Below are 21,486 nucleotides of genomic sequence, written 5' to 3'. Positions count from 1 at the left end.
TTTTTTTTTTTTTTTTTGTACTAAAGTAAACAAATTATTATTAACTATTAATCAAACTATATTTTTTTTCACACAGAAATTCATCAGTGATCTACTGGATCGGGCTAAAACGCTGTAAACATTTTTCTTCATCACACTTACACCCCCACACTCAAGCATATTTCAACAAATACAACCGAAAAAATTTACATTTTAATTTTAAAAATAAATATAAAAATTTGTTTAGTTTCTTTTTTTTGTTAAATTATTTATATAAACTATTTTTAAAGCAACAGCAACAGCAACAACAACAAAATAATAATTTATGAAATTAAGTTTAGTTTTTTAAGTAAAAAATTATTGAACAAAATAATATGAATTAAAGTCTAACAGTCATATTGATAATAAAAATGTTTTAAAAAACTTTATGTAAAATTTTTATTATAAATATGAGTGTAAAATAATAGCAAAAGAAATTAATTCTTTTTTAAGTTTTAGCTACAAAAAAAAATATTTTTTATATATTTTAAAAGTTTCAAGAAAATAATAAATTTTTTAGTTTAATAAATAATTATTTGAAAGAAAAAATTGTTGAAGTTGAAAAATTTGTAATTGATTTACAAAAGAAAAAAAATGAAATTGTAGATGATATGAAAGATCAAATATGTTTTAAAAATAATAATAATAATAATTAAAATAAAACAAATTTAAAATAATAAATAAATAATGAAATAACTAAAACAAACCACAAATTATTGTATAAATTGAGAAAACCGATCAAATAATAAGAGAACAAATAACAAACTTTTAACCTAATAGGGTTAATAGTTGTATTTGGAAAGTAATAAACTTTTAATGAATTAAATTTATTTTGATTTTCATTAATTTCCTTTAATTAAGTCTAAATATATTAATCCAAAATTTTTTACTTAAAACATTATTTATAAAAAAAATTAAAAAAATGTTTTTAAGCAAGCTCAGGTTCACTGCCAAAATGTGTTGAGAAAAGTGTTTTTTACTGAATAGTCAATGTATTTCAATATTTAATATATTTGAAATACAAAAAACATTCTTTGCCAGAAAAGTGCATGGTGAAATAATTTTTGAAAATAATTTACAATTTATACTTGAGTTTTAAAAAGAAACAATAAAACTGGTCTAAAGTTCTTTAATAAATGTTTTATTTTTAAACAATATTTTTTGTAATTTTTTGTTTAAAATAAAGAAAAATAAAATTTTAAAACAAAATAAAGCCGCATGTTGCAATAAAAGTAATTATTAAAATAAATTGAAAACAAATTAAAAGAAATCACTTAAGTCATCCTCATTTATGTTCGTTCTTCATCCCCCCCCCCCAAACCAAAAACAAAATAGAAAAAAATATTTTTAAAAATAAAAATTAAATTGAAAAGTTTTGATGAACAAAATAAAAACGCTGTATAATTGTCAAAGTTATTTGATTTAGTAGAGAACTTTTAAAAAAGCTTTAGTAGGGAGCTTAGAAAAGAAAAGTTTTGTAATTTAGTGTAGTCAAAGCTTTAAAAGCTCGTGAAACTTTGTGAAATAAGTTAAAAGCTTACAAAAGCTCGTAAATTAACAAAGTTTTAAAAGCTTTCTACTTTTAACGTTATTAAGTAGAAACAACATTTCTTTAGAAGATTTTAAAATTCAATAATTCGTTTTCTTCAAAACTTTTCAATTTAAATTAAATATTTCCTAATTGGTGTGTTTTATGTATATAACTAAATGTGGGTTCTTTATAGACCTTAGTAATTACTTTATAATAAATATATAATTTATATTTAAATTTAACTCATATAAAACGTAATATGTTGTGTAAATATATACGTAAATTGCAGAGAATTTACTTTAATTAAAACAAAACAAATTTTACAAAATAAGTTTAAAACAAGCACTTAATTCTTAGAACAAAAATATTTAGCAAAACCAAAAAAAAAGACTTATTTCAAACCACCACTCTACACCCTGCACTCAAAACTAAACTCTAGAACCTCCTGCTGTAAGGCAAAGTTTCACTTAATCTAGTTAAAATAAGTTTAAAAATCTTAACTAAATATTTCAATATATTCTTAAAACTGAGCTCAATGATTTTACTTACTAAAAAAAAAAAACAAAAGCAACAGAAAGAAAAAAATTACATTTAAACTCTAAAATCTTAAATTAATAGCAATTTTAAACGACAACAACAACTAAACTAATTAATAGTGTCTAAAATAGGAAAAAATGCCAGTTTGAATTGAGTTTCTCAATCTATTTATTATACTCCCCACTTTCCAAGAGCCAAAGTTATTAACCAACTGTTCTTCTTTAAATATGAGACACTACACAGAGGGAAAAAGAAATATACACGCTTGGTACCAAATTGGCACCAAAGAGTTTGTAATTTTTCAATAACAACCGTTGTCAAAGTATATACATACGTACGACAACACTATGTCGCAACGTTGTCAACATTGCAACAATTCGTTGTCAAAATCTAAATTTTATACACATCCGTTGTCTAAATGTTAACAAACGTGGTAAGCTCACTATTGGCAACGGATTGTTTGCAATAGTGAACTTACCACGTTTGTTAACATTTAGACAACGTATGTGTAAAAAATTTAGATTTCGACAACGAATTGTTGCAATGTTGACAACGTTGCGACATAGTGTTGTCGTACGTATGTATATACTTTGACAACGGTTGTTATTGAAAAATTACAAACTCTTTGGTGCCAATTTGGTACCAAGCGTGTATATTTCTTTTTCCCTCTGTGTATAAATTATCTTCTTTTTAGATTATAATTTTTAATTTGTTTAAGTAATTAATATTTAAATCATATATTTACGAAAAATATTTATATTTTAGGTGCTCATTAATACACATACATATATAACATTTATTACGCATACATACTCATATATATATTTTAAATATTTATGATGATTTCGAAAAACAAAACATGGCTTTTAAATTTAAAAGAAAAATAAAACATTTTTTTTTATATAGAAATTACAGTTGAAACCAACATTTATACATTCATAGATTATTTATGTAAGTCCCCCTCTCAAAAAAAAAATATATATATTTAATAATATTCATATTTGTAATACTTATTAAATACCTAACAACATAAATATTTGCATAAATAACGTATGTATGTTTTGTAAAAGTGAAAAATTGATTTGAATTTTATTACAAAAACAAAATATTTGAAAATAAAGAAAAACAAATAAAACAAGATGAAGCTTTGCAGAAAAATAGTAAGAAAAATGTGTTTAATTTAACGGTATCTGAGATCTCCGGTTTAAACAAAAAGTAAGTTTTAATCCATTACTATCATTATAGAAATAAGATTGTTGTGTTAAAACTATTGAACCGATTTTGTACTATCTATAAGAATTTTATAGAAAATTCACTGTTTTCTTAAATAAAATCTGAAAAGATCTTAACTAGATGATATGCCTAGATTTTTTGGGAAATCCTGAACCTATGCAGTTACATAGTTGCACAAAAAGAAAATCTGTCATCGATTTTATCTAATATTTTTTTTATTTTCTAAAAAATTTCGATATATTTTTTGACAAATATTTTTTTAGTTAATCATTTCCGTTATTTTAATTCATTATCAATATTAATAGCAAAGACAGCAACCATTTAGCCACTATATATTTCTTCAGCACCCAGAACACCTAATAACTCTCGCTAAAATAATCCCCTTTCAACTTCTATAACCAAAAAAAAACAAAATCCGGCAACACTATATACAAGTATGCACAACACTTCCAAATTTTTTTCAATAAAATCTTAATATAAACATTTAAATAGTATGTTCAACATTTATACCCTTGTTATTAACAAATTCACCCCATATTATTGTTAAACTTATGTTAACATAATTTTTTAAAATTAAAATTGTCAATTATTACTTACCCTGTTTGAATTCAAATTCAAAATTAACAGAATGTAAAACTATTTGGCCATACTTTTTCCCATAAACATACCATAGCCAATCACAAAAATACCCACTTTTCAATAAATCCCACAACTAGCGACAAATTTAAATTTCCGGCAACACTATTTTTTTTCTTTTTTGCACACATACTGTTGTCTGTTTAATTGTGTCCAACTTCTAACACTTTCCTCAATATTATCAATAAAACCCTCATATATCCCGGATAAAACAACAATCGAACTTTATTTTAAAACACTTTTTAGTTTAATATTTTGATTAAAAACCCGTAATTTGCGTAACAAACTTAGTGAGAAAATATTTGCAACCGATATCAAGAAAAACCGCGAACTAAATGAAGTCTAATTAGAATGCAGAGTTGTAATTTTAGGTACTATTGGTACATAAAGGAGGGTAATAAAGGTAAATGTATAATATGATAAAACTGTTAGAAAATTAAGTTAATTAAATTAAATACTTAAATTATTAAGTTATTTAATATTAAATAAAGGGAATTAGTAATTAAATAAAAATATTATAAATTAAACAGTTTCTATTAAATATCGTAGACTTCAAAATAGTCTATAGTCTAGTCTATAGTCTAGTCTATAGTCTAGTCTATAGTCTAGTCTATAGTCTGGTCTATAGTCTATTCTATAGTCTAGTCTATAGTCTAGTCTATAGTCTAGTCTATAGTCTAGTCTATAGTCTAGTCTATAGTCTAGTCTATAGTCTAGTCTATAGTCTAGTCTAGTCTAGTCTATAGTCTAGTCTATAGTCTAGTCTATAGTCTAGTCTATAGTCTAGTCTATAGTCTAGTCTATAGTCTAGTCTATAGTCTAGTCTATAGTCTAGTCTATAGTCTAGTCTATAGTCTAGTCTATAGTCTAGTCTATAGTCTAGTCTATAGTCTAGTCTATAGTCTAGTCTATAGTCTAGTCTATAGTCTAGTCTATAGTCTAGTCTATAGTCTAGTCTATAGTCTAGTCTATAGTCTAGTCTATAGTCTAGTCTATAGTCTAGTCTATAGTCTAGTCTATAGTCTAGTCTATAGTCTAGTCTATAGTCTAGTCTATAGTCTAGTCTATAGTCTAGTCTATAGTCTAGTCTATAGTCTAGTCTATAGTCTAGTCTATAGTCTAGTCTATAGTCTAGTCTATAGTCTAGTCTATAGTCTAGTCTATAGTCTAGTCTATAGTCTAGTCTATAGTCTAGTCTATAGTCTAGTCTATAGTCTAGTCTATAGTCTAGTCTATAGTCTAGTCTATAGTCTAGTCTATAGTCTAGTCTATAGTCTAGTCTATAGTCTAGTCTATAGTAGTCTAGTCTATAGTCTAGTCTATAGTCTAGTCTATAGTCTAGCCTATAGTCTAGTCTATAGTCTAGTCTATAGTCTAGTCTATGTCTAGTCTATAGTCTAGTCTATAGTCTAGCATATAGTCTAGTCTATAGTCTCGTCTAAAATATATTCTAGACATAGCCTAGTCTATAGTCTAGTCTAATGACTAATTTATAGTGGTATGAGTCCACTGGCAAAAAAACTACGTAATGGAAGGAGTTAGGTACTAAAATAATATATTTATACATCTGAACTAACCGACCGTTTATGAACTGATGAAGCTCGTTTGTGATAGCTTTGCTTTATGTTGATATACATAAATATGCAAAACAAAAATAAATAATTTGGTACAGTCGGTAACAAAAAATTGCAGTAATTAATTCTATTTTGTATAATTTTAAAATTCTATTTGCCGTTCCTGCTTGATACTATTTGTATTTAGTACTACTTTTATCTTCTCACCTTTTAAGCAACAAAAAATACAACTGTGTGTATGTGTTTTGCTGCCGGTAAATATTTGCGCGTTTCTCCGAGAAAAACAAGTAATTTTAACAAAAATTAACGAAATCTTTATTAAAAGCAATATAAACCAATTAAAAATATATTAAATTCTCAACAAGTGTTAATATTGTGCCAATTACAATTATGTCGGGCAGTCCGTTTGTCAACAAACGCGGTTTGATTAAGCCACAGACACCACAACGTGTTGCTGCTCTGTCTGGCGCAGGAGGAGCAGCCAATGATTCGCTTAATTATTCCATTACCTTAATGCCCACCGAATTACAAAGAATGCTAGATCAATCTAATTTAAATTCAAGCGCTATGGTCTCTTCCTTTCATGCTGGAGCCGGGGCAGACAATCAAAGTTTGTGTGACCGTTCGGTAATGGAGCAGACAAATATGGATATGTTTAAAGAAAAGGCTGATATGTTATTTCCACAATTTTTAGAGGTTTTACAAGCACGCACCAATGATTCGGAAGTATTTGATACCATACAGGATATAATACACACCTGTTCGGGTGTAATGGAAGAGTGTCAAAAGGACAGCCTAAGACCGGGAGAAAAAAAGGCGAGTAGAAAAACTGAATGGCTCGAAAGAGAGTGCAAGACTTGGAAGTTATTGTATGCGTTGTATAAGGATCGAATTTTAATACAAAATGGAGAGCAGGGTATGGATTATGATGGTCCCACTTTAGGTGGCTCCGAAAAGGAGGTTATAGCTCAACTTTATAATTGTAACTCTACGTTAAGAGAGTATCAATTGATCATAGATTGGCTAGAGGCCTGTTATGATGGTAAGCTATTGGGGCCCCAGGTGGGCCATACCACCGATCGTACTGTGGGCTGGGAAAATACTCTGTTTCAGTTGAAGAAGCAGCAGCATGTAGCCTTTGGCTCAGGAGCGGAAATAGTTAAATCTCTAGATCCTGATGCGCCTATTAGAGAAAAGAAACCTTTGCATGCTTTAGATGAGGAAGACAATATGCGTTTATCACGTTGCATATTCCAGGAAATACGTCAAGGACGCATAGATGAGGCCATGGCTTTGTGCAAGTATTGTGGCCAAACATGGAGAGCCGCCATATTAGAGGGTTGGCGTCTTCATGAAGATCCCAATTACGAGGCCATACAAACTAATAATCGAGAAAAATTACCCATTGAAGGAAATCCCCGCAGAGATATATGGAAAAAGTGTGCGTGGATGATGGCTGACTCGAAGAAATTTGATGAATACACTAGAGCCATAGCCGGAACGTTCTGTGGCCATTTAGAGTCCCTAAAAACATTACTTAATAACTCTTGGGAGGATTTATTGTGGGCCTACTTAAAAGTTCAGGTGGACATACGGGTGGAGAGTGAAATAAGAGCCTGTTGCATGAAATCTTATCACGCCTTACCCGATGCCTACTGGAATTCGAAAATGTCATTGGAACAAATATTCGATGAGCTTGTAGTACATAATGACGCCGCCGTACGTGATTATGCTCAAAGTAAAGTGGGTATTATACAAAAATATATAGTACTCGATAATGTCACCGAGCTTTTGCAACAAATGAGTAGATGGGTAGAAGAGGAGAAGGCAGCTGGTGAAAATGAAAACTCACTAAGTCCTCATATGTTGAGATTCCTCACACACATAGTATTATTTATGCGTCAGATAGGGCGTGTAGATAAGGAGGAGAATGCTGATCGCATTATATCAGCCTATGTGGAGTGTTTGATACAAATGAAAGACTCCCAGTTGGTGGCATTCTATACTGCTGCATTGCCACAAAAATTGCAAATAATTTTATATTCAAAATTCTTGGAATCTATAACTGAAACCCAGCAAAGACAGCAGGCTTTAGAGGAGGCCATGAATGCTGGCTTGGATGTAGAAAATATTACCCGCCACACTGTGGAGAATATAAGCCAACGTCAACTTTCCGAAGGGGATGTGGAACAACAGGAGTCTTTGCAGCAAGGTGATATATCAGAATTTGATCAACATAAAATTAAGGCCTTAGAATGGTTAACCTTTTTGCCCACCCAACGTGGTGATTTGTTATGGCAGGCTAATGCCATGATTCGATACTTTTTGGCTGAAAATAAATTAGAATGTGTACGTTCTGTCTATAATATGATCCCTGGTGATTCACTTACACAAATTATTAATATTTATGGTTCCAAAGATAATTTCCCATGTCGTGAAGATTGCAGCATTAAGGAATATCTTAGTTATAAAGTATACTTGGCCGCTATAGATTCTTTTAATGAATGGTCACGTTTATATCACAATCGTCCCAAGGAACCTCAAATGGTTAGTGCTGGTGCCAATTTCACCGAGCGCATTGCATCCGAACACAAGGAACAGGTCTATAGGAATGAATTGCAAAGATGGAATGTATCGTTGGAAGAACAATCAAAAGGTAAGTGTGGAAATTATTCAAATATTTATCAGAAATTTAAAAAATATATTTCTCTACTAGTTTGTCGTGATGCTCTGTTCAATATTTTGCTATTCCCCGAAAAAGGTTGGCTTATTGATCCTGATACACCTAAAGATCCAGCTGATATACCCGAAGTTGTTTGGGAAAATCGCCAAATACAATTGGATAAAATTCGTAGAATATGTATACCTGAAATTGTCTTACTTCTCCATAAGGTGTTACATTTATCTGAGGACTATCAGGGTTGTGTTAAATTAGCCGATGAAGTGGCTTCCGAAAGTCGTCAAATACATCGGGTGTATACAAAACATAAATTGGCAGAACTTTTATCAAAATTGGCTGAATCTTCGTTGGAATTATTGAATAAAAAATTAGATCCCTGGGGTTATCCAGCAACGGTTTAATGAAAAATTAAAAGAAATCCATAATATTGTTAGTATTAAGTTTTTTTTTGTTAAAAAAGTTTAAAAATAAAAATTTTGAGTAAAATTTATTTTTTATAAGGATTCTTCTCTAATTTTAAGACAATTGAATTTTTTATTTTCGCAATTGTCTTCAAATATATAATTTTAAACTATATTCAACACATAAAATCCTTTTCTTTGAACTTAAATGTATCGCACGGTTTATCAAAAAGGTTGTTTTTCAGTATTTTATAGTGTCGGTGGACGCCCTCTGAGCAATTGGTCCATACACGTAAACTTCTTTTGGGTTTTGTTGAATTTTTCGAAAAAAAATTAAAATTTATTTTTTCCAGGCCCAAAATGGTTATGTTAAACGTGTCCTAGATGATGATATCAAATCAATGGTATTGGAAATTATGGGCAGTAATGTTTCCACCATGTATATATCATGTCCTCGGGAGGCCAAACAAGAATTGGCCATAAAATTGCCTTTCTTGGTGTTGCTAGTTAAAAATATGCATAAATATTTTACATTTGAAGTACAGGTAAGCAAAGAGGAATTGAAGAAATCATAAAGAGATATGCAACAAACTCGTAGAATTTGATCTTGATTGCTTTCAGTTGTCAAATGATTAAAAGAAACTAAGTCAAGGCTACATACAGTCTTGAATTTAATATAAACTTTGGCAATTGCCTAGTCTATTGTTGAGTCTCTACTATTGTCTATTTTCGATCAACACTACAGTCGAGACTATATACTAGTTATTTCTGCACCTTCAAATGCTCTCCCAATTCCTTTAAAAAGCTTAATATTGACCTGCTACTTCTTTTGCAGATTCTAGATGATCAACACTTTTTTCGTCGCTTTCGTGTCTCAAACTTTCAAAGTAAAACGTCTGTTAAACCTTTTTGCACCTCCATGCCTATGGGCATGTCACCGGGTTGGAATCAAATTCATTTTAATTTAGCAGACTTTACACGGCGTGCCTATGGTACCAATTATATGGAAACTGTACGTCTACAAATTCATGCCAATGTTAGAATACGTCGCATATATTTTACAGATCGTTTATATCAGGAAGATGAATTACCCAATGAATATCGTTTAATACAGCAACCAAAAACCAAACGTTCTATAAACTGGGGAGTACCGGTAGCACGGCCACCTTCACCACAATCGCAACGTTTAAAAGAAGTAGGTGAAGGTGCTGCCAGTACCGTAGATGCTAGCAGTAATGTTGGCACTACTGGTTAATAAGTTAAATGGATTCACATTTTACAATTTATATTTTAAATAAAACTTTACATTTTTTACTTTTTCCTAACTTTTTATAATTAAAAATCATTTATTATTCGTGTAAAGAGAAAAAAAGAGGAATTTAAACAGCAAATATTTTAAATACTATTACATACATAAATGCTCTATTGTCTAACACTATTCTCCTGGGCAGCTGCATGAGCATCACCGGCCGCCATTTGTAGCAAATCATTGTCTACATTTTTTAAAGCATTTTGATATTCGGTAATTTCTAAAGCCTCCCATTCTGCCTTAAAAGCCGCTTTGGGATCTTGGGGCATAGTCATAGCGGCACCAGTCATAGCATCAGCTTGGGCTTGTGTCTGATCGGCTTGATTGTTTTCTCCCAAGACCAAAGTATAAATAGATCTTAAACCAAAAACGTTTAAGAAATACCAAGAAGCTGAAGACACCCAGGCAGCATCCAGAGAAGCCAATTCTACGCCTCTTTGTAACATGGGCTTAAATCTTAAAGTCAAGGGAAAAGGTACTTTGGTGGTTACAAAACCCGAAAACATCCAATTGATCCAGCCACCTATAACCACCATGGGTAAGACATTAATGAAATTACCCTTCAACATATCCGTTAACATAGCTGTAGAGTTTTGCGCAACTGGAGCTCTTTTTTGGGTCTTAAAATAGCCAGTTTCCTCGTTATTGAAGAAATTCTTGCGCATGGCAAAGGAATGAGCAGTCAAATATTTACCATTTTCTCTCAACAAACGTGCCCTTATCATGGCTTGACTACAAGTGTAAAATGTATTAGTAAGAATAAATCGTAAGTATATTTCCAACTCACCTGTCTTGTATTTGGGTTATTTCGGCCTTTTTCTGTGATGCTATCAGTATGGATACATAATGTCGAAGAATACCAATAAAGAAAGCAATTAAAACAATGGGCAAAAATACCCAAACTCTTATATTGGGATCAATTAATAATTCTGTCATTGTGTAGTGTAATTTTCGTAAAGGTTTTAATTAATTTTTCCTGTATTTTCCTAAAAAATCTAAATTTTCTAAAAAAAATTCCAACCACCATACAATTAGACAGTCACTTAATTAAGAAAAGTCAAAGTTCTGTCAAAATATAAAAATAGCATTCACAATAGTAGTGTCAATTGGATTTAGTAAACAGAGAATGCCAGACTTATAGTGAAATGGTGCCAACCAAAAACAAGTAAGAAATTATAGTCGGGCGTGGCCGACCATATGATACCCTACACCAGTTATGAATATTAAAAGTGATTTATTTTTCATAATAAAGCATTATCTTCAATATTCCCTTGTTCCGATACATTTAAGCAATTTATGGATGAAAAACTAATTTTCTGAAAGAGGCTTTATATGGGGGCTAGGGGCAAATATGGACCAAGCCCGATAAAATTTTGTGAATATATTTATATTGACATAATATTTTATTGTGCTGAATTTCATCGCGATATTTGTGTTTATAAGCTAATTTGGGACATTGAAGTAATTTTCTGAAGGGGACTTTGTATGGGAGCTGGGGTCAAATGTGGCCCGATCTTTATGAAATTTGGCAGGGTCATCAAGACTTCTATAAAACTTAGTTGTGCCGTATTTTATCGATATATCTGTATATTTAACATAATTATGAGCTCAGAAGCCCTTTTCGGGGGGTTCTGTTGTATGGGGGCTAGGTGAAATAATGGACCGATTTTAACCATTTTCAATAGGCTTCGTCCAAATAAAACGTGCGTGCCAAATTTCATCCAATTATCTTGAAAATTGCGACCTGTACCTTGCGCACAAGGTTTACATGGACAGCCAGCCAGACGGACGGACGGACATAGCTTAATCGACTCAGAAAACGATTCTAAGCCGATTGGTATACTTTAAGGTGGGTCTAGGACGAATATTTTTGTATGTTACAAACATCAGCACAAATCCAATATACCTTCCCCACTAAAGTGGTGTAGGGCATAAATATATAGAATATAAAGTTTCAATAAAAAATTAAATATCAATAAAGATCTACGGTACATATATTCTTTATGCTAATAATTTTTCGCCAATGTGGCTTTTCCACAGGAGATTTTTCCACATGTCATATCATACGATATTATTACTTCTTAAAGGCCCAAATAGACTACACAAGCGGCTTATCAAACATACTTTTTCCATTCGCACACACTTTACACAAACATTGCTCGTACAAACACCGATTTTTTCACGTTTTTGTAAACTTTCAAAGATACAGATGTCAATTTTTCTTAGAAATGTAAATTTTTTTGAAAAATTTGTTATTATTGAATACAAACCATACAAATGGTTTGTGTAGTCTATTTGGGCCTTAATTCTTAACTATAAGAGACCAAACCAAGATTCCATTTTAAAAGTACTACTCATGGAAAAAATAGAGTCGTTTAGAAGTTCCAAATAATATCTTAAACAAGGTCGACAAATTGATCTTTAATATCAACTCCAAAAATATACCACTCAAAGATATATAGATTTTTTCCGCTTCGTCGCTTTTCAAAACGCCAAACCTAGTGCATATAAAATTGTCTTAATTGACATCACGGTCTTTCTCACACCACATCTAAAGCCAGTATTGCCATTTCACTTTAAAGCCTTTAATCCCAATTAAGTTATTTTATTGTCAAAAGTCATCAATTGTCAAAAAATGGACATTTACTAATTGGTAGTTCAACATAAGTAAATTAATCGGATTAGTCTCATCCATATATACAAATTTTAAGAAAAGTGCAAAATTAAGAACATTTAATTCCCTCAAAAATCTTCAAGTAGAATATATTATTCCTCTTGGCAAAAATAATCTCTAATTTTAACGAAAAATATTCTTTATCTGGCAACATTATCTCAAATACTATGCCAAAACAAATTCATAAAAGATGCTAACAGCCAAACAGCTGAATATAAAATGTAATGGTGAAATGTCACATTACATGTATAAAAAATAATCAGCTGAAAGCTTAACTGTCAAACAACACGGAAAGAATTAATAAATTTGCCTTGTGCTAAAACCTTTTCAAATTCGCCTTGCTTTGTTGACAATTCACATTGATTTTTTTGTGTGTTGTAAAAAAAATCGACTTTTCTCCTGTCAAATAGAACGAAGCGGCAATTTTTTGTTGAAAGACATTTATTTTTTCATATTTTCCTACGGATTTTGTTAACTAAAGGCTTTTGAAGGTGTTTATATAAAAATAACGAATTGCATTATACCATCTAACTTAAATTTATTGTAATTCATTGTTTTTTTCTGTTAGAGAAAAGCGCTATGGATAAACCTGAAGCTGGACAAAACAATCAAAACTCCGTACCACCAGCTGAACCGGCACAAACTAATTTGCAGGCAAATGCCAATAATAATACGAACCAAAGCGCTAACAATCTACAGCAATGTAAAAAACCTAGAAGCGATTTGAATTCTCTGCCCACGCGACAATATCTAGATCAAACAGTGGCTCCTATTTTATTGCACGGCTTGCAGACTTTGGCACGTGAACGTCCACCAGATCCAATTAGTTTCTTGGCTTCATATCTCCTTAAGAATAAGAATCGCTGCGAAGAAGCCATACCAGAGAATGTATAAAATTGTGAAAATTGAAGATACGAGAGAAAAAGTTCAAGAAAAAAAATGGAGACCTTCGGCTGGGATTTGCAGATGTTAACTTTTCCAACTACTCTCTTTTATTTTGTAATAGTTTTTAAGTTATATTTTAACAAAATTCTTAGTTGTATAAGTTTGACTTTCAGGGAAAACTTTTGTGTATGCCAGTTTAAGTGATGAGGATGATAAAGATTTTATCGATTTGCTGGCAACTGCAAGCTAAATTTTCTATGAAATGTTTGGAGTTAATTTTTTTACAATAAGCCTTTTCCTAATGGAAGACTGTATGTTCTAAAGCATATGCATGTGTGAAATAAATATTTGAAATATATTTAGATGATTAATATTTATTTGTTTTGTAATTGGATAAAGTGTTTTATACATTTTCGCTTAAAAAACGGACAAGTATTGCATAAGTTAAGTGGGGAAAATGTTCCCAATAATTTATATAACCTATATTACTTTTTTTTTTTTGCAAAAAATGGCAAACTCAGTTTAACAACATCAGCTTAAATTTATTAAACTTAGCTTAAACAAAAATTAGGTTTTAATTGTCATTATGAGATAATAAAGATTAGGCACATAAGCCGAACGTATTAGAAAATGTGCTATTATATAGTCCATAGTCTTATCTATTGTCTAATCAATATTCTACGGTTTAGTTTATAATCTCTTTTATAATATAGTCTTGTCTATAGTGTACTCTTGTGTTAAGTTTAGTCTTGTCGCGATAAAAGAAAAAACAAAATTATTTCGAAGATTTTTTGTAATCCACTGGAAATTTTTATTTCAGAAAAAACTCTTTCAAATTTATCTATATCCAACAAATATAGCTCCTTGGTTTTTTAACTTACCAGTAAAATCTTAATTTTTTCTCCAACCACTGCTTACACAAACCCAAATTATTACTCGTCTGCTTCAACTTCACTAACACCAAACATGCCAGCCATTAAACAGCCATAGTTGAGAGCATTTGTTGAAGTGACTTCCATGGGTGGAGGAATATGCCCCTCATCGCCTTGATATACATAGGGAAGACGTAAAATCCAATAAGCACTTTGTGATAGTTTGGGAGGTTCGGGTAAACCTAAAACGAAATCTCTATCCCCAGTATGGACTTTGGGATCTAAAGAAACGTTAACCGGAGCCTTTGGTGTGACGACATGTACCCGCATCAATTGAGCCACATTAAAGTTTTTAGTGCGACAAGGACAGGGAAAATATAAAGGCATATTATTGTAAACCACTTTGCTACCACTATCGCGTAAAATGCCTATTTAAAATAAGTAAAATAACGAAATATTACATTTTATTTCAACTTTTAAAATTACCACCAACCTGATGCTCCTCTTAAAATCTTATCTGGTGCCGACATCATAAATCTGTGTCCCCTGGGACATTCATATTCAAAGCCCACAAATATTTTCAAAACAAAAACTTCGCCCATTTTACGATAGCGTGTCTTTTCATAAGCCCACTGAGCCGAGTGTTCTAAACGTACTTGCACATCCCAGGGCAGTAAGAAATTCGAGCCCGATAAAAATCCCGATTGAAAATGTTCTTGCAAACCATTACTATGACTGTAAACCGAACTGGAACCCACACAACATAAAGACCAACTGGGAAATTGTGGCAGTAGACCTATAGGACTTTCAGTATGCATCATACCCGGTAAATATTCCGTAGTGGATGGTTGTCTTACAATCGTCCTTTCTTTTTCCTCCTCCTGTGAGTCTTTATCTTTAACTTTGAGTATCAATTCATTTAGAGCTTCCACAGAACTATTTATATCATCATTATCTTGTTCATCTAGATTATTAAGATTCTCCATGGAGACCGAAAGACTTAAATTGGTATGAGTGCCTTGAGAAGCGGTTAAAGGTTGTGAATTGTTAAGAGCAAATTGTTCTTCATCCGGAATGTTGGCTACACAATTAGCTTCCATGTCGTTTTGTTCGTTAATAGGGAGTTTGGGAAAACCAATATCGAATTCAGCCGCTCTAAAGAAAAGTTTTTATTATATTTTTTTAACATCTTTTAATTCCTTTTTCAACTTACCTGTAATCATTAATGGAAGGCTCAAATATGGCGAAATGTATTCTCTTTACTTTGGCACACAAATTACAATTACTGGCCATATATTCGTAAAATTCATAATTAGCATGTCTTATACTATAGGGATCTTCGCGTCTTCCTTGTGTTTTGCCACAATTACATGCAGATATGAATATTAAACGACTGGTATGTTCAGTGGGATCTTTAGCTATATGCTTGGCCCTAGCACATGGATTACCTCTTAAACTGGGATATTCACATTGTTCTTTACCACATTTCCAACAAGTTTCACACATTTCACGTAACTTGGCCTCATTGGTTGCAGTATCAGGACCGCGAGCGTATTTCATGTATAATGTAACCGCCTCTTCGACCTTATGAAGGAGTTATACATATATTTTTTTTTAATTTCAATAGTTTTATAAAATTTAATTAAACTTACCAACTTTTTGTGCACCACACCACTGTAATAAGTTAAAGTAGGATTGTTATACATGGAAAAGGCCTTCTGAAGACCAATATCACAACAGGCCTTAAAAAATCTATTAAAAAAAATGTAATTGTTTTTTAAAAAAAAGTTAAATTTCATAACAAAAAACTTACTCGCTATCATAATTTAAGATTTTATCAAAATTTTCCAAATAAGATTTCTAAAATACAATAGATGAAAATGGTCATCAGTGGAAAATCATACATAAAAAGATCATACTTACATAATCAGGGTCATTGGCCTCAAATGCTTTGTTATCTGGATTTTCTATAAATAGTTTATGCAACATTTTAAAAGTCTCAAACCAAGGTTTAAAAGATAATAGCTAAAAAGAAAGAAAATGTTAAAAAGTATATAAAAAAATATGAATAAATTTAATAATAAAACTCACCACAAAATGATTCTTGCCTTTAAATTTGGTTAAATTATCATTAAAACCCACATCGAAAGCTTGATCTACATGCTCTTTTAAGAAATCTTTAAACTTGCGATTTTTTATATATAAATCCTCCAAAGATTCTGATTTATGTTCACAATTGTTTAAATTCAAAGGTTTGCCAAAGCCCTACAAAAGTAAATTGTAATAAGAAATAAAGCTATATTTTTTTTCTTTACCTTAAAAGGCAGCAGATCATCTAAGTCTTCATCATCTTGAGTAAAATTGGGTTTTTGTATTAATTCTTGTAACATTTCCACAGATTTCAATAAAGGATCTTCTCTTAATTTATGATTTAAATTATAATAAACAAAACGTAAATTGGCGGGTATAGAAAATAAGGAATTATTACTATTATTAACCACCACAAATTCATTGCGCAACATTTTGTAAATATTATCCTCAACATCAAATTCAGATTTTGAAATCGCTTCTTTAGTTTTCTCTGCAATATATAACACTAGTTTTTAAAATTCGGCCGTTAGAGAGTAAGAAACTTACCATGACCATTAGGCAAATTTTCAAATAAAAATAATAGCCTAGGAGAACATAAACGGGCACATTTACCCAGCATAAATCCTGTGCTGGTATTTTTCATTAATTTGGGCAGAAACTTTAAAACATGACGGTCTCTTCAATATAATAAAATAGGTAAATTATAAAATCAAATTAATTTCCTTTGACAAATCCCCATTACCTGATAATCTTCAAAGCTTTAAACATGCCCAACAGTGAGGCATCGAAGGTTACACTTAATTCCACAAACACTATTAAATGACACACCTGTGTCGCAAAGAGAAACATGCGGGCAAAACGATTGCGTATTTTTTGATGAAATGTTAAAAATTGATCAAATGTTTGCTGTTCCAATTCGGCCAAAAGCATTTTTTGCATACAGGCGGCATCGTAAGTGGTCTCGAAATGTAAATATAATATTGATTCCATAGGTTTGTAATAAAATTGTATTTGTCCCTTAAAAAAACAAATTGGATATGTTATACCTATCTGTCTTAAATTCCTTAACAAAATCTTACCTCTTTGGGCTCATGTTTTATTAGACTGGGATGTCGATCTAGTACTTCTAAACCCACCATTTTATTGCAATCGGGAAAAGCCGATTTGCCTATAACACCCACCACTACTAGCTTTTTATCATTTTGCATTAATAATTTACTTGAATTAAAAATTAATAAAATTAGGAAATAATATTGAAAAATCATAGAGCCAAAACATACTTAACATCTTCGGGTATATCCGGATACTGCCAGCGCATATATTCCGGCATTGTTCTTTAATAGAATTAACTTATAATATTATAATTGATTAAAAAATATTTAAAATTTGTTTGATTTAAACAAGAAATTAAAAAAATGTTTAAAATTTCTAATGAATTCAATAATTATCGACAACAATGTATTGATCAGCTGTTGTAGTTTGTTTACATATTAATGCTAATTGATATGAAAAGCCTTTTTTGTTTGTAACGGAAGCAGAGCTGGTAAAAACATTTCAGAATTAACGGATTTTTTATATTTGTATTTAAAAAAAAATTAACAAACATATAGTCCAACTTAGTACAGAAAGAAAGGAACATTGAGTGGTCAAATAATTTTGTTAATTTCTTCATGGTATTATTAATTATTAATAAAACTGTAGTGAAATTTCTGCTTTTTATATTAAGATATATAAAGACAAAATTAAGATGGTCTCAAATAATTAGAACTTACAGCCTGTTTTTCTAAAACAATTTAGTTCTCACACGAACATTTCATTTTATTACGATCAAGTTTAAAATTAGGTTTTTATAAAACATTTGAAAGTTTTCGTTTAAAAATGTCTAAAATGAAATGAGCTTTTTCTATCGTAACAGAACATTATTGCCTACGTATTTCATTTCTGAATTTTTAAATATTTTTTCATGTAGTAATAAGGTGTTTGGTGTTAACCCTAAAAAATAAACAAAAATAAAATAATTTTAGAAAAAAATTGAAATTATGAAAAAATGTTTTTTTAAAAACAACATGAAAATTGTATGCAATGTCTCAAGAAATTTAAAGGTTTGTATTGCGAATTACATTCTGGTTCAAATGGCCACATATTATTACGTATTTTGGTAAAATTTTGGTTGTTTTTTGGGCAAACGAAAGGCCTTTGCCTATCGTCTATTTCTGACATTTCTTTCGTTTATTACGAACGAATTCATTTTCTAAAAACCAAAAATATATGGAAAAATAAAGCTCTTTCGTTGTCACTCACATGAAAATTTATTTTTTCGTTACAAAAACGTAAAGCCAATTTCGTTCGTTATTTTTAAGAACGAAAACAAATTTTCATTTTAGAAAAACAAGCTGTTACTTTTATAGGAATGTGGTTATTATTAGGGTTATATAGTTGAAACGAAAAGTCGACTTTTCGACTTTTTCCATTTTATGAAAAGTCGATTTTTCGACTTTTCGACCTTTTTCATTTATTTAAAAGTCGACTTTTAGACTTTTCGACTTTTAGTATTTTATAAATGGTCGACTTTTCGACTTTTTCCGACTTTTTTCGACTTTTCGACTTTTTCCGACTTTTTTCGACTTTTCGACTTTTCGACTTTTTTCGACTTTTTGCGACTTTTTCCGACTTTTCAATTTTTACGACTTTTTGACTATTTTCGACTTATTTCGACTTTTTTTCGACTTTTTTCGACTATTTTTTTACTTTTTTCGAGTTTTTCCGACTATTTTAGAGTTTTTGACCTCTTTTCCACTTTTTTTAAATTTTCGACTATTTTCGACTTTTTCCGACTTTTCGACTTTTTTCGACTTTTCGACTTTTTTCGACTTTTTTCGACTTTTCGACTTTTCGACTTTCCGACTTTCATTTACAAAGTCGACTTTTCGATTTTTTTCATAGACGATAGTCGAGTTATCGACTTTTTTGGAACAAAATAGTCGACTTCGACTTTTCGACTTTTTTCGACAAAAAGTCGATTGTTCGATTATTCGAAAGTCGATTTATAGAACCCTAGTTATTATTAGAGTTTTAATTTATCTTTAGAATTTTTATATTACTATTTACTTCATTTAACTGTTATACTGAAAATGCAACCTTGCATTGAATGATACATATGAAAGCTGTTTGATATAAATCACTATTTTCCTGCAAACAACGCAAATTTAATTAAGGTAATAATGGCTGCCAAGCTGATTGTAGATTGAACTCGAAAAATGTCAAATTATACATATAAAAAGTATTTTCGGTAGCTTTAAAACGTCAAAATCAATATAAATAACAGAAATTAGTTTCCTTTGATGACACCTTATTAAATTCGCTTTAAAAGCAAACATATGTATTTATTTTGGGAAATTTTAAGAAAATTTGTGTTAAAAACTACATTTTATTAAAAAAAAATCTTAAAAAATCAATTTATACAATAAAAAATATTGTCAATTCATAGGTATTAAACAAATAAAATGGGTTGCGATGGAGGTACTATACCAAGGCGTGATGAGTTGGTGCGCCTTAAAAAGAAACCAGAACAGGTGGGATAACATTTATCAATAAAAAGGAAGCTTGTTTTGGTAAACAATAATTTTTGTTTATTTTTTACTATTTTCAGAAAGACAAAGATGCTGAACGCGAATTTCGTTGGCTGCACTGTGCCCTAACCCAGCAACGTTTACAAGAACCCATTGTTATGTGCGGCCTAGGACGTTTGTATTCTAAACAGAATGTCATTGAACAACTATTGGAAAAGGATAAAATGCCAGAAGCTGCGAAACATATTAAAAACATGAAAGATATTAAACAATTGAATTTAACTCCCAATCCAGCATTTACTGAAGAAGACAAAACAGAGGGTTTGCTAGACACCCGACATGCTCCCTATATCTGCAAGTTAATAGGTTTAGAAATGTCTGGTAAATTCCGTTTTGTGGCCTTATGGTCCTGTGGCTGTGTTATGTCCGAGCGCGCTTTAAAAGAAATTAAAGGCAGCTCAGCGGGTACCTGTCCCATTTGTCAACAAGCATTTGCTGTGGAAGATGTGGTAGTCTTAAATGCCAGCGATGAAGATTTGGAATTGATGAAAGTAAAAATGGAAATGCGTCAGGCTAAAAAGAAAGCTAGTAAGAAGGATAAGAAAGATAAAAAAGCAAAGGCAAATGAAGCAGAAACGCCAGAAATTAAAGAAGAAAACTTGGAAACTAATTTACCCTCAACCAGTAAATCGGCGGCTGCAGAGTTAGCAAATGGTACACAAACTAAAGTAAATGGCACCACAAGTTCATCGTCGGCATCATCTCAAGCAGCGAAAACCAAAATTATTGCCAATCCCAAACGTTTAGGTGTCACATCGGGTGCGTTAGAGGATCCTGAGATTAAACGTTTGAAAACCGATTATAGTGTGGCCAAAGATCCCAAAGCTAGTGATGTTTATAAATCATTATTTACTTCGCATAAGAGTGAACAGGAACAGACGCGGGCTCACTGGGTTACTTATAATCCGTTTTATAATTAATCTTTTTTAATATGTATAGCGTAATATTTCTTAGTTAAGAATCTGTAACAAATTATGGAAAATATAAATAAAAATATAAAATCAAGTCATCAAAACTAGCGAAAAAATACACTTTTTATCTGAAAAAGTTACAGTAATTGTTAATTAAGCTAGCTGAATAAATGTTAATTTTATCATTAATTCAGCTAAAGGAACATTCTGAATAAATTAGATATTTTGAAATATTAATATTCTATTATCTTACAATTTTAGCTGAATTGTAAGATAATTCAGCTAATTATTTTTTTTATTAAAATTCAGCTAGCTGAATGAAAATCTTGTAAAACGAAAACGTTTCTCATAACTTTTTATTTATTGAAAAAACTATTCATTATAATTCAGCGTTTTTAAGCCGCTTTTAATATTTTTCAATATGAACTAAATTTGAAAATCTCTGGAATTATTGTTCAAAATTTTTATTACTTAAATGTTGTTGTAAACTTAATTTATGCAAATT

The 21,486-nt window shown here is 30.7% G+C and overlaps 7 protein-coding genes across 8 annotated transcripts in view; 5 read left to right on the top strand and 2 right to left on the bottom strand.

Moving 5' to 3' along the window:
• Positions 1-2,145, top strand: part of LOC119606030 (protein phosphatase 1 regulatory subunit 14B) — a 57,811-nt gene extending 55,666 nt beyond the window's left edge. Inside the window, exon 6 of the mRNA XM_037959395.1 lies at positions 77-2,145. Coding sequence (XP_037815323.1) covers positions 77-118 — 42 coding nt within the window. The 3' untranslated portion in view covers positions 119-2,145. The remainder of the gene's footprint in view (positions 1-76) is intronic.
• Positions 2,146-5,754: 3,609 nt separating this feature from the next.
• LOC119606022 (nuclear pore complex protein Nup107) lies at positions 5,755-8,713 on the top strand. Its single transcript, XM_037959386.1, has 2 exons — positions 5,755-8,185; positions 8,246-8,713. The coding sequence occupies exons 1-2, from the start codon at positions 5,920-5,922 to the stop codon at positions 8,608-8,610; spliced, it is 2,631 nt and encodes an 876-aa protein (XP_037815314.1). The 5' UTR covers positions 5,755-5,919; the 3' UTR covers positions 8,611-8,713.
• Positions 8,671-9,915, top strand: LOC119606024 (cilia- and flagella-associated protein 20). 2 transcript variants are annotated; one of them, XM_037959389.1, is made up of 4 exons: positions 8,671-8,902; positions 8,964-9,155; positions 9,446-9,622; positions 9,689-9,915. In XM_037959389.1, the coding sequence occupies exons 1-4, from the start codon at positions 8,819-8,821 to the stop codon at positions 9,863-9,865; spliced, it is 630 nt and encodes a 209-aa protein (XP_037815317.1). In that variant the 5' UTR covers positions 8,671-8,818; the 3' UTR covers positions 9,866-9,915. The 2 variants fall into 2 exon arrangements, with proteins under 2 accessions (XP_037815317.1, XP_037815316.1); XM_037959388.1 differs by having other exon boundaries at positions 9,446-9,908.
• Positions 9,916-9,917: 2 nt separating this feature from the next.
• On the bottom strand, positions 9,918-10,986 carry LOC119606023 (ER membrane protein complex subunit 3). Its single transcript, XM_037959387.1, has 2 exons — positions 10,707-10,986; positions 9,918-10,651 (listed from the first exon to the last, which is right to left on the bottom strand). The coding sequence occupies exons 1-2, from the start codon at positions 10,853-10,855 to the stop codon at positions 10,033-10,035; spliced, it is 768 nt and encodes a 255-aa protein (XP_037815315.1). The 5' UTR covers positions 10,856-10,986; the 3' UTR covers positions 9,918-10,032.
• Positions 10,987-12,863: 1,877 nt separating this feature from the next.
• Positions 12,864-13,849, top strand: LOC119606029 (protein dpy-30 homolog). Its single transcript, XM_037959394.1, has 2 exons — positions 12,864-13,084; positions 13,162-13,849. Exon 2 carries the CDS (start codon positions 13,173-13,175, stop codon positions 13,485-13,487), a length of 315 nt encoding a protein of 104 aa, XP_037815322.1. The 5' UTR covers positions 12,864-13,084; positions 13,162-13,172; the 3' UTR covers positions 13,488-13,849.
• Positions 13,850-14,253: 404 nt separating this feature from the next.
• On the bottom strand, positions 14,254-17,922 carry LOC119606028 (protein SMG8). Its single transcript, XM_037959393.1, has 12 exons — positions 17,722-17,922; positions 17,521-17,659; positions 17,184-17,458; positions 16,988-17,118; positions 16,666-16,931; positions 16,442-16,615; positions 16,274-16,375; positions 16,164-16,210; positions 16,003-16,102; positions 15,564-15,934; positions 14,844-15,505; positions 14,254-14,778 (listed from the first exon to the last, which is right to left on the bottom strand). The coding sequence occupies exons 1-12, from the start codon at positions 17,769-17,771 to the stop codon at positions 14,411-14,413; spliced, it is 2,685 nt and encodes an 894-aa protein (XP_037815321.1). The 5' UTR covers positions 17,772-17,922; the 3' UTR covers positions 14,254-14,410.
• A 1,787-nt stretch (positions 17,923-19,709) lies between these two features.
• Positions 19,710-21,441, top strand: LOC119606027 (replication termination factor 2). The gene is made up of 2 exons (XM_037959392.1): positions 19,710-20,013; positions 20,091-21,441. The coding sequence occupies exons 1-2, from the start codon at positions 19,945-19,947 to the stop codon at positions 20,988-20,990; spliced, it is 969 nt and encodes a 322-aa protein (XP_037815320.1). The 5' UTR covers positions 19,710-19,944; the 3' UTR covers positions 20,991-21,441.
• Positions 21,442-21,486: the final 45 nt, after the last annotated feature.

The sequence above is a fragment of the Lucilia sericata genome, unplaced genomic scaffold (assembly GCF_015586225.1).
Source record: "Lucilia sericata isolate MDLA Ls3-8-SP2 unplaced genomic scaffold, ASM1558622v1 Contig000546F_arrow, whole genome shotgun sequence".
In the NCBI taxonomy this organism is placed as follows: Eukaryota; Metazoa; Arthropoda; class Insecta; order Diptera; family Calliphoridae; genus Lucilia; species Lucilia sericata.
Note: the sequence above shows the minus strand (reverse complement) of the source record. Positions and strands in the feature narration are given on the sequence as shown.

What these genes read in the sequence shown, in the direction of transcription:
- LOC119606028 (XM_037959393.1), bottom strand. Translation starts at nt 17,771, where the DNA reads ATGCCGGAATATATGCGCTGGCAGTATCCGGATATACCCGAAGATGTT. An exon ending in ATGATCTGCTGCCTTTTAAG is followed by an intron (nt 16,616 to 16,665) that starts GTAAAGAAAAAA and finishes TTACTTTTGTAG; the next exon opens with GGCTTTGGCAAACCTTTGAA. An exon ending in CCTTCCATTAATGATTACAG is followed by an intron (nt 15,506 to 15,563) that starts GTAAGTTGAAAA and finishes ACTTTTCTTTAG; the next exon opens with AGCGGCTGAATTCGATATTG.
- LOC119606023 (XM_037959387.1), bottom strand. Translation starts at nt 10,855, where the DNA reads ATGACAGAATTATTAATTGATCCCAATATAAGAGTTTGGGTATTTTTG. An exon ending in ATAACCCAAATACAAGACAG is followed by an intron (nt 10,652 to 10,706) that starts GTGAGTTGGAAA and finishes TTACACTTGTAG; the next exon opens with TCAAGCCATGATAAGGGCAC.
- LOC119606022 (XM_037959386.1), top strand. Translation starts at nt 5,920, where the DNA reads ATGTCGGGCAGTCCGTTTGTCAACAAACGCGGTTTGATTAAGCCACAG. An exon ending in GTTGGAAGAACAATCAAAAG is followed by an intron (nt 8,186 to 8,245) that starts GTAAGTGTGGAA and finishes TTTCTCTACTAG; the next exon opens with TTTGTCGTGATGCTCTGTTC.
- LOC119606024 (XM_037959388.1), top strand. Translation starts at nt 8,819, where the DNA reads ATGTATCGCACGGTTTATCAAAAAGGTTGTTTTTCAGTATTTTATAGT. An exon ending in TGAGCAATTGGTCCATACAC is followed by an intron (nt 8,903 to 8,963) that starts GTAAACTTCTTT and finishes TATTTTTTCCAG; the next exon opens with GCCCAAAATGGTTATGTTAA. An exon ending in ATTTTACATTTGAAGTACAG is followed by an intron (nt 9,156 to 9,445) that starts GTAAGCAAAGAG and finishes CTTCTTTTGCAG; the next exon opens with ATTCTAGATGATCAACACTT.
- LOC119606027 (XM_037959392.1), top strand. Translation starts at nt 19,945, where the DNA reads ATGGGTTGCGATGGAGGTACTATACCAAGGCGTGATGAGTTGGTGCGC. An exon ending in TTAAAAAGAAACCAGAACAG is followed by an intron (nt 20,014 to 20,090) that starts GTGGGATAACAT and finishes TACTATTTTCAG; the next exon opens with AAAGACAAAGATGCTGAACG.
- LOC119606029 (XM_037959394.1), top strand. Translation starts at nt 13,173, where the DNA reads ATGGATAAACCTGAAGCTGGACAAAACAATCAAAACTCCGTACCACCA.